A 15,053-nucleotide genomic window follows, 5' to 3' on the forward strand; every position below is an offset into this window, starting at 1 on the left:
AAAATCTCATTTATAAATAAACACCATGGATCACAAGCCACGTTGAGTAGTGAGATGAACATCCTCCGGATTTAAGATTTTCGAATAAAATTAAATGACTGAAATGATCATAAAATCCTAGATTCGAACAATGAATCTAGCGGGTATGATTTAATAGGGACGAAGGTAGTCGATATGAACAATATACCGACCGTTGAGTCAATTAAGGTGATTATTTCCGAGCAAGGGAAAATAATCCTAATTTATGTAATAAATAAATGGTTGCTCCCGAACAAAGAGAAACAACCTCATTACGCAAAATTCTGATTTCCGATTCGAGTTGCCCGTAAGGAATAATGAATAAAATATAAGCTAAGTCGGGTGCAGAAATAATGCATAATAAAATTCTAAAAAGTACAAAAATAATAAAGGGAGTATAGGGTAAGAAATAACTTGCCTCGATACCGCCTAAATAGTTTACAATTTCCTGGCCCACCTTCGCCAAAAGGAATTTACGCGGAATAAATCTTTTGTAAAATATCCACACAAATAAAATAATAATATTTATTCCAATATACTCACAAATCCTCATATTTTCTCAAATGTTTTATATTTCATTTCAACCAAATATTCCATCTTATTTCATAAAAATAAGATTCCCAGAATAAAATTTTTATTAATAAAACCTCACATAACATATTCCTAAATTATTTCTTATTTAAAATATTCTTGATGGCTCTAGACATTATTCCATTTTATAAATAATTTTTATAATGTAATATCATCAAACTTAATCATTTTAAATAAATCTTCTCATAAATAATCATTATTTATATTATATTTAAAATATTCACGGTGACTCAAATATCATCCCATGCTTATTCCAACTATTACAACTAAAGAATTTAATCATATTCCTATTTAATTAAAAAAAATGACTTCTCAATTAATAAAATAATCCCGATAACATAAACTCTTAATCAGCTTTCGCAACTTATTCCTTTATTCTTTTCGAGCGCCGCGGATGGCGCTACGCGCCGCCCTCCACCGTTGGTGGCGGCGTCCGCTCGCCTCCCCCGCCTCATGCACCCACCAGACCCTAAAAACACACAAAACTCACACCCAGCTCTTCCTCTCCCTTCCAACAACCGACTCTCCTCCTCCCTCTCGTTTTCCGACGCCGCTACTGCAGCGGACCCGCCGCTGTCGCCGACTCGCGGTCGTGGTTGCATTGCCCCTCCGGCCATCGCCCATAACATCTACTTCGATCCCCCAATATCAATCCACAAACCAACATATATCAAAATACTAAATTCCCAAATCAGTTGTAAAGATATAAAACCCTAGCCTCCATTATTTTTCTATCAATGAGTTGTGTATGTGGGTTATTGAGAATATAAGAGATTTTAACTAGTAAACATGATAGTACTAGTAGACAAAATTAAACTACAAAAATTAGCCACAAAACAAGTTTCTTACCTCAAAATTAGCTTCACTACACCATATATGATCTTATCCAACATCTAAAAAAAGTGTAGACTTTAAAAACTGTTGCACTTTCCTTAAAAACCCAAATCTTCTCCTTAATCCACCCCTTAAGCGTGATTCTTGCAAGATCCTCCCTTATCTCACTCTAAATTTCTTTCCTTCTTGCTCTTTCTCTCTCTAAGTCACCCACCAAGACAAGCTCTCTCTCTCTATTCGTTCTTAATTAGTTTTTATTAGTCTTTTTATATTTTTTTATTCTATTAAATGTGGCGCCCTCTAAACCCGGGTCAGAAGTTTGGGGTCCACAACATAATATAAACCTGTACTTAACATAATATAAGCAATGACCCTTAAACATCCACGGATCGCAACAGGTTAAAGTATAAAACAAGCCACGACATAACTTAATTATTACAAACCCAAATCCCAAATATAAACTTAAATCTTACAAAGTATAATTCTTACAAAGCTTACACGTCATAAGTGTCCCATTACTCAAACTAGTTTATATATATATATATATATATATATATATATAGCCAAGTGCCGCTGATAGCTCCCTCCGTCTCTCAGCCTGGAATCCTGGCCTTACCACTAGCCTGAGGGTCATCATTACCAAGCTTCTCTGCCTACACTGGAAAGAACATAAAGTATCGCAAGAATGAGCTAACCAGCTCAGCACGTATAACAATAATCATTTACATATGAACGATAAGCTGATGATGACTAGTGTTCAATAGGATCAAAACAAGGTATCAACTTCATTCTAGGGTATCAGTTAGAATTGGATTTTAATTTTATTTAAAAATAAACAAAAGGTTAGGCTGCTGATCAGTCAGACACTAACCCCGAGCAGGCCCCGCCATGCTCTATCACTGGATCCAAGGCACACATGCATTGGCCTAATGCGACCACTCATCTGGTCTGACCACTCATTTGGTCCAAGTTTAGAAAACTATCCAATTCTATCACAAATCAAGATGATCAACAATATTATTCAATAAAATAAAAACACCAACATTATAAATAAACTTTGAAGTAGAAGCAGAATGCTATTCAAAGTATCTCAAATGTATTTCAAAGGAGGAATGAGGAATAACTTCAGGGTTTATCAAAGAATCAGGCATCGCATAATTGGATGTCAAAACATATCAAAGGTTATTGTTTATATGAAGAAGGGTTCTGGGTTCACAAAAGGATCCAAGTATAAGTGAATGCCTTCAAGATCAAAGAAACTTGGGTTTATGGAAGGAAACAAACAACTGTAAGGTATATGTCATAACAGACGTTATTTGGTGTTGATCACTGGTTAAGGTCTGAAGGATATGTAGTTGATAAACTGGTTGAGGTATCGAGGGTATGTCATTGAAAGGAAATGAGGTTCATATGGTAATCGTTTAGAAGTTTCAAGAATTGAAGGTTTACAATTGAAATAGGTTTCATAATAAGTATCAAAGAATCTGGTCAAAGGCTCAAGAATCAATAAGGTAAACAATCCATGCTATAGTTCAAAGAATCTGGTTGAAGGTTCAAGAATTAACAGGGTAAGCAATCCATGCCATGATTCAACGGATCACAGGGCTTAAACAAAGAGCTTACTAAATAAACATAATAGGTACAACATATATTCGAAGGAAAGTCTCAGGGAACTTGCCTTATATTGATGATCTCACGTTTTACTGCACTTGCTCGATATACTATTCTATTGCCACTTGATTTCCTTTTCTACGTCTTGCTTCCTCTGCTAATCACAATAATCATCTATCAATATGTGATTTCGTACTATTCTCATCATCACACACCCGAAACGAGCTTCAATCTACCCTTCGTTTTACCCAAATCCGATTTACGGATTGAAAGATATGTCCAAAATAACCATATAATATTCACATAGACACGTAACACATAAATCAGATAGCACATAACACATATCACATAAAGTATTCAATCAAATTTATCTTTCAAAGAAGGTTTGAAGTCAAAAAGAGTTTTCTGGCATTTAATATGGATTTTTAAACATTTTTCGGAATTAAAACGGATAAAAGAATCATTTTATAAATAACTAATCAAATTTGAATACTCGAAATCAAGTCCGAAATCATTTGAAATCAATTAACGGACTTCAAACATATTTTAGACAAATATTTCAAAGTTCGAAACTATTTTTCGGAATTTTAAAATCATTTAAAATAATTAAATCTAATTAATAAATCAATTAAAATCAATTAATAATTAATTAAAACAATTAATCAATTAATATTTAAAGTAATTGACCAATTATAATAATTAATTATTAATTAAAATTAATTAATAAATTAAATCAAATTTATTTTTGAATTCATAAATAATTAAAACTATTTTTGAAAATGAAAATAAATGATTTTCGAAATTAAAATTAAATAAATAAAAGTTTTTAAAGGTTTTAAAAGTTCAAGGTTTAAACTGTAAAGTTGAGAAACTTCAGGGGGTGACTAAACTGTAAAATTGAAGACTTCGGTGACTAATCGTCACCGTTTTCAAAAGGTGGGTGACCGATCGGCAATTTGCCGCCGGCCACCGCGACCACACGCCGGAAACGGCTCCCCAAGCCTCAGACAGCTACCAAACTCTCCAGATCCATTCACCTTGCTACCAGGAACTTAAATACTTCAACCAAATCACCAATCGTTGCCTCAAAAGGCCGGAAAATGAAAACGAAGCTCGCCGGCGGCGAGTTTCATTTCCAGAGTCCGGCAAGCTGTACACAGCTCGTTCAGTCGATTTAAACACATGTACACACTCCTCTTGACACGCTCTTTCCAATGGTACCAACCAATGATCCCCAGAATTAATAGATAAGAAGTTCCCAATTTCCAATTAAGAACATTCATACGAATATAAACCCTAGTTTTCCAATTCGAAAATTAAACCTCTAATTAACTATGTTATTGAACTCCAAATCAAGCATATGATATATGAAAATGCTCACAATTCAATTCTCTACAACATACAATCATCAAAACACATAAACAGCTTCAAAATCAAAAAGCCCTAATTTAAATTAATTAATTCGAATTTAAATTCTTAAATCCCTTCCTACCTGATGTTTCTGCAGTGATTCTGATGCCGGATTATGATTCTACACCTTATAACCTTCGATTCGAGTACTTGAACATCAAAATACGAGTCCGATAACGCCTTCAAATCTTCGTTTGAATCCAAGAACACGAAGAACACTCTCTGGATAAACCCGTATTTAACTGGTATTATGATTTCCCGAATGAAATAAAATACAGTTAAGACTATTTATAGTTACGAGAAATTAATACCCCTTTGGATCATATGTGACACAAAAATACGATATTTAATAGCTTAATACTAATAAAGCGGGTCCAATCGGTACCGGTTTTCGAGATAATTATTAAAACGGGGCTTTTTAATCAATCATTAGTATGCGGGTCCCGCTTGCACGTATTACGATAAAAGAAATAATATAATAATCAAAATATCTGGTTTTCACGTATATCGAGACAACCAGATAATTATCGGTAATTAAAATGCCCGAAAAGCTCCGCCGGACCGACTCCGGGGAAAACCGTACTCCGGATCGAAAAAGTCAAAACATGAAAAGTGTCCGGAATATTCAAATTAGGCTGAAGGTGAGTTTTGTTGAAATTTTCGGGAAGTAAAATCGCGGTACCGTTACGGGTTGACGGTTTTCGAAAAATTAAAATAATTAATAATTAAATATAATATACGTAATTAAATCCATAAACCAAATATAAAATCATACGACAATACATAAATCAATATGAAAATGTCTAAATAAACTATATTTTGTACTAAGCATATAAAAATTGATATTCCTCAAATTTTATCAAAAATACGTAACCAAATTAATAGGACAGGGAGCAATTAATTCATAGAAATTCACATAATATTCACATAATATTCACTAATCATCAAAATAATTACACGGATAATCCCAGATGTTACATTAAATCTCTAGAGACTTCTCTCAAAAGATCTTAAATAAAATATAATTTTCTATACAAAAATCTTCACTAGCCAAAATATCTTCCATCTTCCAAAAATATCTTTCATATTTCATTTTATTTAATAAATTAAATCTAGAGGCTTCCATCAAACTATCTAGGCTTTTAAGTAGTATTTTATTAAAATATCCTTCCAAGCACAAATATCTTCTCCCTCCAAAATATCTTCTATTATTTTATTACTTAAATCATTTTCTCCTTATTTCAGTTTAATTAACATTTTGAGCCCAATACTTAAATATTTTAAATTTTATTTTAGATCCTCTCTCAAAATATTTCACTTTGCCAAAATTCTGCTTTGTTATATTAATTTTATACACTTGCGCCCTTTTATAATATTTGAAATATTTATAATAAATATCTTTGTAAGCTCATAATTGTTGGGCCCTTAATTAAATTAATACTCATATATATAATTATATATGATTATATTTTATCTCTCGCAAAATATTCTCATATCGCGATATATAGTTATACTTATATTAAAATTGCGGAATTTATATAGAATATCCGCTTTCAATTGTTTATTTATTTATTTGGCACTCGTCACTTAACATAAAATTTAGTTAAATAATTTGTGACAATATAAATTATATTTATATATAGCATTTCTAGCGGTGCCAATTCACTGGCCACTATTTATTTTTATATAATTCTAAATCAAATAAAGAGATAGATAATTCTTTCGCATTTCAAGTTCTGGTTCCCAAGTGGCCTCTTCGATTAAATGGTTCTTCCACACCACCTTCACCATCTTTACATTCTTATTTCTCAATTCCCACACCACCTTCACCATCTTTACATTCTTATTTCTCAATTCCCACACCACCTTCACCATCTTTACATTCTTATTTCTCAATTCCTTAGCCTTGTGGTCTATGATCTTTATTGGCTGCTCCTCATAGGTCAGTTCCGGTTCAAGGGTTCAAAGGCCAACACATGTCCATTGTTAGGCTTGTACATTTTTAGGACGGAAATATGAAAGACATTGTGTATATACTACAGATGGGGTGGTAACGCTAGTTGGTAATAAACATTTCCCACTCTTCTTAAAATCTCAAAGGGTCCTATGTATCTAGAACTCAGCTTCCCCTTTTTCCCGAATCTCATAACTCCTTTCCAAGGCAATATCTTTAGTAAGACCTTCTATCCTACTTCAAATTCTTTATGCTTTCTTCCCAAATTCGCATATTTACTTTGTCGGTCCTGAGCAGCTATGAGTCTCTTCTTGATCGTCTCTATAGAATGTTTAGTTTGCTCAACCAACTCCGGGCCATAAATCTTTCTTTCTCCAACTTCTTCCCAACAGATAGGTGATCTACACTTTCGACCATATAGGGATTCATATGGTGCCATGCCTATGCTTGCGTGATAACTATTGTTGTACACGAACTCTACCAATGGAAAATGGTCATCCCAATTTTCTCTAAAATCTAGAACAGAAGCTCTCAACATATCTTCTATAGTGTGTATAGTTCTTTCACTGTGTCCATTTTTTTGTGGGTGATAAGTAGTGCTCAAGTTCATCTTGGTGCCTGAACACTCTTGAAATTTTTTCCAGAATCTTGAAGTAAATGTTGCATCACGATCTGATACGATTGATACCGGGACTCCATGTCTTACTACAAACTCTTTTAAGTACAGATTTACCAATCTTTCAATGGTATATCTTTCGTTGATCAGCAGAAAATGTGCATACTTTGTTAATCTATCAACTATTACCCATATCGCATCGTGATTCATCTTTGACCTTGGTAAACCCAGAATGAAATCCATAGTCACATGTTCCCACTTCCATTCGGGGATCTCTAAGGATTGTAACAGTCCACTAGGTCTTTGGTGTTCTGCTTTAACTTTTTGGCACGTTAGACCTCTACTTACCCATTCTGCGATTTCACGCTTCATATTAGGCCACCTAAAGTTTCCTTTGATATCTTGGTACATCTTGGTACTTCCGGGATGGATTGAGTATCTAGAATTATGAGCTTCATTTATGATATCCTCTTTCAATTCTGGTATCTTTGGAATCCAAATACGGAATGAGAACCTCTTAATTCCCTTATCATCCTCCTGACATGTAACCTCTTCTCCTGTTAATTCTTCTTTTCTCCTCTCCATCATCATCTCTTGGCCTCTTCGAATCTTCTCGAGTATTTCGGGTTGTACTTGAATCTCATAGTTTCTTTCTCGAACTTGCATTGGAATCTTCACTTCAGTCTCCAACTTCTCCATCTCTCGAATGAATTCTTCTGACGACACTAGTAACTTCAACTTTTCTTTTCGGCTTAGAGCATCAACAAATACATTCGCCTTCCCTGGATGGTAATTCTTTCTGCGTGAAAATGTACTTTAAGCTTTTATGTTCCGTGTGGATTTCACACTTCTCTCCATATAACACATCCTAATCCCTTATGAGAAGCGCCGCTAAAGATCACTTCGCACTTTTGTGGGCGTTTTTTGTTATTCCCAATTTGCTACAGCTTCTACTTTAGCAGGATCCACTGAAATTCCTTCACTACTCACGATATGTCCTAAACACTATACCTTATCCAACCAAAACTCACACTTAGTAAACTTGGCACACAACCTTTCTTTCCTCAAGATTTCTAGAGCCAACCTCAAATGTTCTACGTGTTCTTCATGGGTCTTTGAATTTATCAAGATTCATCAATAAACACAATTACACACTTATCCAGATATTTCTTGAATACTCGATTCATTAAATCCATAAAAGCAACTGGTGCGTTGGTTAGTTCGAATGGAATTACCAGAAACTCGTAGTGTCCGTATCTGGTTCTAAATGTTGTCTTAGGAACATCTTCTTCTCTGATTTTCAACTGGTGATAGTCTGACCTCAAATAAATCTTTGAAAAATAAGAAACTCCCTTTAGTTGATCAAATAAATCGTCAATACGTGGTAAGGGGTGCTAATTCTTAATGGTCAACTTATTTAATTCTCGATAATCAAGGCACAACCTCATGGTCCCATCCTTCTTCTTGGCGAATAGCACGGGTGCCCCCCACGGAAACACACTGGGTCAGATCACTCTTTTGTCTAACAAATATTGGAGTTGAATAGCTAGCTCTTTCATCTCTACAGGGGCCATCCTATAAGGAGCTTTGGAAACTAGTGCGGTTCCTGGTGCCAATTCTATGGTAAACTCAAGTTCTCTATCAGGGGTAATCTTGGCAGTTCCTCGGGGAATACATCGACAAATTCGTTCGCTACAGGAATCTCTTCTAACTCAGGCGTAGGCTTTTCGGTATCTACTACATGATATAAATAAGCCTGACACCCTTGGCGAAGCATTCTCGTGACTTGAGCCATAGTTAACAGCTTGCGATTTTGTTTCTAACCTCTTAAGGTTATCCTCTTGTTGTCGTTGGCTTTTAAACTAACTCTTTTCGTCTTACATTTGATCTGAGCTTCGTATCGGGTTAGCCAATCCATCCCTAGTATCACGTCGAACTCTCCAAGTTCAAAAGGAATAAGGTCCACTTCAAATAGTCTTCCTTGAATTTCTATCTTACAACTAGGACATACTTAATTAACGGGTATTACTTCTTTATTCGGAATTTCTATCATCATTTCTTCTTCTAATCGTTGTGGTTTTAATCCCAGTTTAGTTACGAGACGTTCTGATGTAAAAGATCTAGTAGCTCCCGAATCAACTAACACACAAGCATTCACAGAATTTACTAAGAGCGTACCTGAAATCACATCATTGTCCACAATGGCATCCTTGATAGACATATTGAAAGCACGGACAGTGGGCTTGATACCAGTGGTGGTGTTGTTACTCTCGTTGTTGTTCTTTCGTGGAGGTGACATAAGTCTGGGGGTGGTGCTCTCCTTGCCAGCTTGTCGACAATCCTTAGCATAACGCCCTCTATTTCTACACGAGAAACATGTAACTCCCTTCTCCTTACATCAAGTTGCATAATGCCCCTTCTTTCCACACACATAACAAACCACATTCTCCTGTCTAGACTCTCCTCCGTGTCTTCGTGCACAAGTCTTACATTCGGGTACTGGGGTCTTTCCTTGAATCATGTTGGCAGTCTGAGGGGATCGGTATCTAGCTCCATCATGATTGTTTCGATTCCCAAACCTTTGACTATTACCCTTCTGGTTGTCTCTCTTCACAAACACTTTCTTCCCTTTATTACCATCAAATCTCCTTCCACTACCTTCACCTTCTCCTGAAAACTTTCTCTTTGTTCCACCTTTATCTTTAGAGTACAGCTCGGTTCCATTTTCCACAATTGTTGCCTTTTGTACCATAGTAGCATAACTGGTAATCTCTAGTATCGCCATCCTATTCTGAATGCAGGTCTTTAGCCCTTGTTGGAATAACCATGCTCTCTTTTCTTCCGTGTCTACATAATGAGGTACAAATCGAGAAAGCTCCAAAAATTTATTCTCATATTCTGCCACTTTCATGTTTCGTTGCTTTAGTTCCAAAAACTTAATCTCCATCTGTTTTTCTAAGTGCTTCGGGTAATACTTTTCAAGGAGTAGATGAGAGAATCGGTCCCACGGTATTGTTGTTGTGCCTTCCATTACTCTCTTTACTTCCCACCAGTAATTGGCTTCACCCCTGAGAATAAAACCCACAAATATCATCTTCTTATCTTCCTCCACTCCTACTATTTCAAAGTACTTCTCAATTTCTTTAAGCCACACTCGGGCCTCTACAGGGTCAGTAGTTCGGTTAAATTCAGGGGGATTCAGTGTCTTGAAAGATTTGAAAGTGACAATAGGGCTAGGCTGTCTTTCCGGGGGTGCTATCGGCTCAGGCCTCCATGGAGGGTTCTGAGTGTGTTGTCGTAGAAACTCGAGTAGAATTGCTGTAGGGTCATTGTCATTTCTACGGGGTTCTCCTTCAGGGTTGTTTTCTTGGCTTGGTTGTTGGGTATGTGCATTCTCACTTTGTTCTTCCTCACGGGTTGGGACACGGTTTATTCGGGGTCGTCCTCTTCTCTTTGGTGGCATCTTTCTTGGTTTCTTCTTTCTAGAATTTAAACAATTTAGACAGTCAGTTTATATCACATCGGGTATATATATATATAAATGCAAGAGATCTCCAATCGAGTCCAGAAACTCAAAATTCCTTATAAGAGGTGTGGGCATTGAGCTATAGAATCATCCATATGCATGCTTATGTTGACAACTAAAAGTATGTGTGTAAGTGATTCTATATAGACTACACAAAAATAAATAGATTAAACTCCTTTCTCTTATATCGATCAATACAGAATACATGAAACACATGAATATGTATATATTTATTTATATTTATATAATAGAAAATATATGTTTTGAAACCAAACCTTCCTTCCCTTAAAATCAAACAAATAAATTGGTGTTTATGAATATATTTATATAAGAGATGATGTATACTCGAATCTGAAAGTATATATAGATATATAAATATATCAAAAGCTCTTTTGTGGTTGAAAATCATTGTTTTGGTGTCACCGTAAGTATATATAGATATATAAATATAGTTTCTAACTTGGAGAATGTATATATATTTTCCAAAATTTCTTTATGATGGAAAAACATTTTCATTTTACCATTTGTATAAAGAAACATACTATTTTAGATATAGATTCAATTGCAAAAGTTATATATATATATATATATATATATTTTTTTTCTTAGAGAAAACATACTACTTTACTCTTCTTTTTATGAAAATATGAATCTTGTATTTGGAACTCGATGTAAAATTTCCGCCTTTCTATGAAAACTTGAAATAAAACTCTCCCTCGTTTTTTGTTGAAAACATAAATTCTTAGTATCGTCTCACATTAAGAAAAATCTTCTTTTTTGAATTTATAATTGAATCGTGCATTTTTAGGCATGAAAGAGAATTGCAACAATAATATCATCATCAATTGTAATAAAGCAGTAATATCTTGAGGCATAAATATATAATCATCACGATAATGTGCTGTATCAATACATCCCAAATAAATCAATGTATCATCAAGTGGATACATAGTCATCGTCATCCTACTACATCCATATCTAGAATCATTAACCTATTAAGAAGCTCGAGATCGCAACAAAAGAAGGCAAAATATGCGATCCCATCGGTCATCATGTAGTCATCTCCCAATATATAAGCGTCAGTCAATATGCAGTCATATATATACTCCCCGAATGATAGAGATGCGCAGTCGTCTATATATGCCATCCCTCAAAAACGAAAGTACCATATGAAGTCTGTCTATGTGGACGAAACATCTCATCCACCCGGCTCAGGAACTCACATCTAGTCAGCTCAGACAAAGAAGCAACAGCTCCCTGATCTACAGCTCCGACACTACTGGAAAGTAACTCAGCAATAGCACTCTGTAATCCGGTGATCACTGAAGTAGCAGTCTGATGCATCGCATCAATAACCTCACTCCTCCTAACTAGACCATCCTCAGAAACAGGAGCAGCTGGCCTCGAAGTTGCAATCATCCTCAGCGTGCATCCCGAGTAGGTGGCTAAGACCCCTCAGGTTACTAGCTTACATATTATCATAAGACAACCTCAGCTCCTCGTACTGAAAAGCGGGTACAGTGGCAATAATTTCCACCATCTGTCCCGTAGCAGTCACAGGAAAGGGTGCAAACAATCCTCCCAAACCAGGGGTAACAACAGATACTTGTATGGTAGGAGTAGGTGGAGCAGTATCACATACCGGAGCCTCGGGTCTCGATGATCCCAGCATAGGTCAAATAGTGGTCAGAGGTACATGCATCTCCGTCTCAGCAGTAACATGGATGGGTGGTATCCACTTAGTGGTAGTAGGGAAAGGTGGTGGCACCCGCTCAATGGTAGCCCCTATCTCAGCAGGGGTCAAGGTCTCGTAAGCTGGCAAAGTGGCATCTGGTACACCCGTGCTCATAGCAGTATTCTCAGGAAGTGTGGGGTGGAAGTGCCTAAATCAACCATAACATGATCATCCTGACCTTCAGTAGTAAGTACCGGCACAGAAGTAGTCAAAGGTACCGAAAGTGTGGGCACCTGGGTTAACATAGGAAGGGCAGCATACACTGAAGTCACGGGCTCCTCCATACCCAAAATAGTATCAACAGGATCCACAGTCTCAGCCCTAAGTGGAGATGGAGCAGTCAAATCGATCACAACTGGTGGTGATCTAGGCGGTGGTAGAAGAACCTGAATCGACGAGTCCTCGCTCTCCATATACTCCTCAGTCGGATCAATGTGTCAGAACTATAACCACGACCTCCCTAGGGAAAGGTGTAAGGGATCGGTCTCGTGAAGATCGATACTCAGACATCTACAACATAAGCAAAATCTATAAGTTACTATATAAGTTCCTAAGGTTTTAAGTGTAAGTATACATATATTCTTTCTAAGTCCTGCTTTATAGGGGTTATCGGTTACTAGTCCCCTAGCTTAGTCGTATATACGTATATATGTATAGACTAAGTGTAATATCCTGATCATTTTATTTTAATTTAAGTGTATTTGGGTAAATATTTTGTCTTCTCTTAAAATTTATAATTTTGAGGTTTTAATTTTGCCTTAATATCAAGGCTCATTTGAATAAAACTATCGACTAATCGACTAAACGTCTAAAGCCTTACAATGCCCATATTATAGGCCAATAATAAAGTCGAGCTTAGTCAATAAGCCAAGCCCAAACTTTAGCTAATAAAAATTTTCACTAACCTCACTATATAGTTGAGATAAAGGTTTTGTACTCACATCTTTTTGATGTGGGACAAGTTGTCTTACTATTAGGACATACAAGTCTTGAGTTTCTCTAAGTTTTCATAGAGAAAGAGAAGTCAATCTCTTATGGCATTCGATGTGGTACTTATATCATTATTTTCACCTTTGCTCTTAGTTTTATAAGAGTAATATGTTAAGCTTTCATATTATATTTGAAGTACTTAAACCTTTTACTACTTAGAATACTTGAACATTCTAATTAATTAGGCTTTAAGTATTAAGTAAAGCCATATAAAAGAATAATTTTATGAAACTTTATAAGTTATAAACCCAACTTTCCAATATGGGAAGGGGTGAGTTCCCGGTAAGCATCTAACCAAATAAACAAATTATTTGTATTATATAGAGTTGAGAAAGAGATCTATTCTATACCTTCTCGATGTGGGACAAATAGAAATGATCAAAACATACCAACAAATCATAGTTGGCTTATTTTTTTTACTATGGGCTTCATGGCCCAAGGTATATATAGAGAAAGAGGTGATGTATCTCTGAAATCTCCTCGATGTGGGTCTAAATATAGTCCAAAAACTAAGCAACCAAGGTTGGCTCCATAGAATTTATATAGAAAAAGAGAGGCTACGTCTCTAATATCTTGTCAATATGGGACTTGGAGCTATGGGTAATTTAATTAATCATAGGAGAACTTACCTATGTTTCTTTGATAAAAACTTTAAACTGAATTCTATTGACCATGGATAAGCCAAGGAGAAGTTGTAAACCTTCTTGAGTAGAAAGTATTGAACTTTCTCAAGGTAAAGACATGACCTAAGCTGAGTTTATATAGATGTTGGGGGGGAGATAGTTCCAATCTCTAATCAATCTGGTATAGTGTAACTTGTATAAGAGAACTCCCAACCCACACTGAAAAGAGAAAGGAAGAAAATGGAGAATATATAGTAAAGGCCAAAGCTAAGATCAACAAAAACTTATGGACCTTAGCAAGGCATGAATAGCTTGTTAATTCTTTGGCACCTTAGCGCCCATAACCTCCTTAGGATTTCTTTTGTTTTATTTTTGTTTCTATACCACATCGAGAGCATGATAAAACATTCTCATGAATATAACCAATGGCCTGGTTATCAAAAGAACAAAATGTATAAGCTAAGACAGCGCAACCCCGACACCAAGTTGGACTAGTTGTGGGCGTCACCCCTGATTGTGCACTGTAAGTATATAATGTACTTATTCGCTGTTGATGTTTAATATTTAAATGATTTGATTTTGGAAATGATGTTTTACTGATGAAAAACGAGTATTCTTGCATTGATACTTGATGAACTGATGATGATGCTTCATTTTTGGAAGTAAATCTAAACCGATTGTTTAGCTGGCCGGGATCCCAACTTGATGAATTGATGAACTAATCATGCTTGAATATTCGGTTTTAATCTTATGTGAACTATTTTGCTGTGATGAACCTCTGATGATATCGATAAATTCTTGATGATTATTTTATCGAAAGAATGTTTTAGTTTCTTGGATAAACCTCGGTTGAATCGTACGATATATGCTTACTGAGCTTCATGAGCTCACTCTTTTATGTCACTAACTTTCTCAGGAAAGAATTTTAGAGAAGGATGTCCTGGAAAGGAAAAGAATGTGATAAACTAAGGTTTTAGTGGCAACGAGAGGCAAGTAGTAATTAAAGGAAGATGCTAGTATAATATGCTTATGTTTGTGTTTAAGTTACGAGCTTATGATGTAATATTTTGTTACAAACTTGAAGACGTTGTAAGAGCTTTATAATATTAAGTGTTGTTAAGGTTGTGTAAGCATATATGGGGTTG

The 15,053-nt window shown here is 35.6% G+C and overlaps 1 protein-coding gene across 1 annotated transcript; it reads right to left on the minus strand.

Annotated features, from left to right (window-relative positions):
- Positions 1-9,432: 9,432 nt before the first annotated feature.
- LOC108203422 (uncharacterized) lies at positions 9,433-10,497 on the minus strand. The gene has a single exon (XM_017372343.1). It carries the CDS (start codon positions 10,495-10,497, stop codon positions 9,433-9,435), a length of 1,065 nt encoding a protein of 354 aa, XP_017227832.1.
- Between the last annotated feature and the right edge of the window lie 4,556 nt (positions 10,498-15,053).

This window comes from Daucus carota, chromosome 2, assembly GCF_001625215.2.
Source record: "Daucus carota subsp. sativus chromosome 2, DH1 v3.0, whole genome shotgun sequence".
Taxonomy (NCBI): Eukaryota; Viridiplantae; Streptophyta; class Magnoliopsida; order Apiales; family Apiaceae; genus Daucus; species Daucus carota.

Excerpts from the sequence above, each read along its gene's own strand:
- LOC108203422 (XM_017372343.1), bottom strand. The coding sequence starts at position 10,497 with ATGCCACCAAAGAGAAGAGGACGACCCCGAATAAACCGTGTCCCAACC.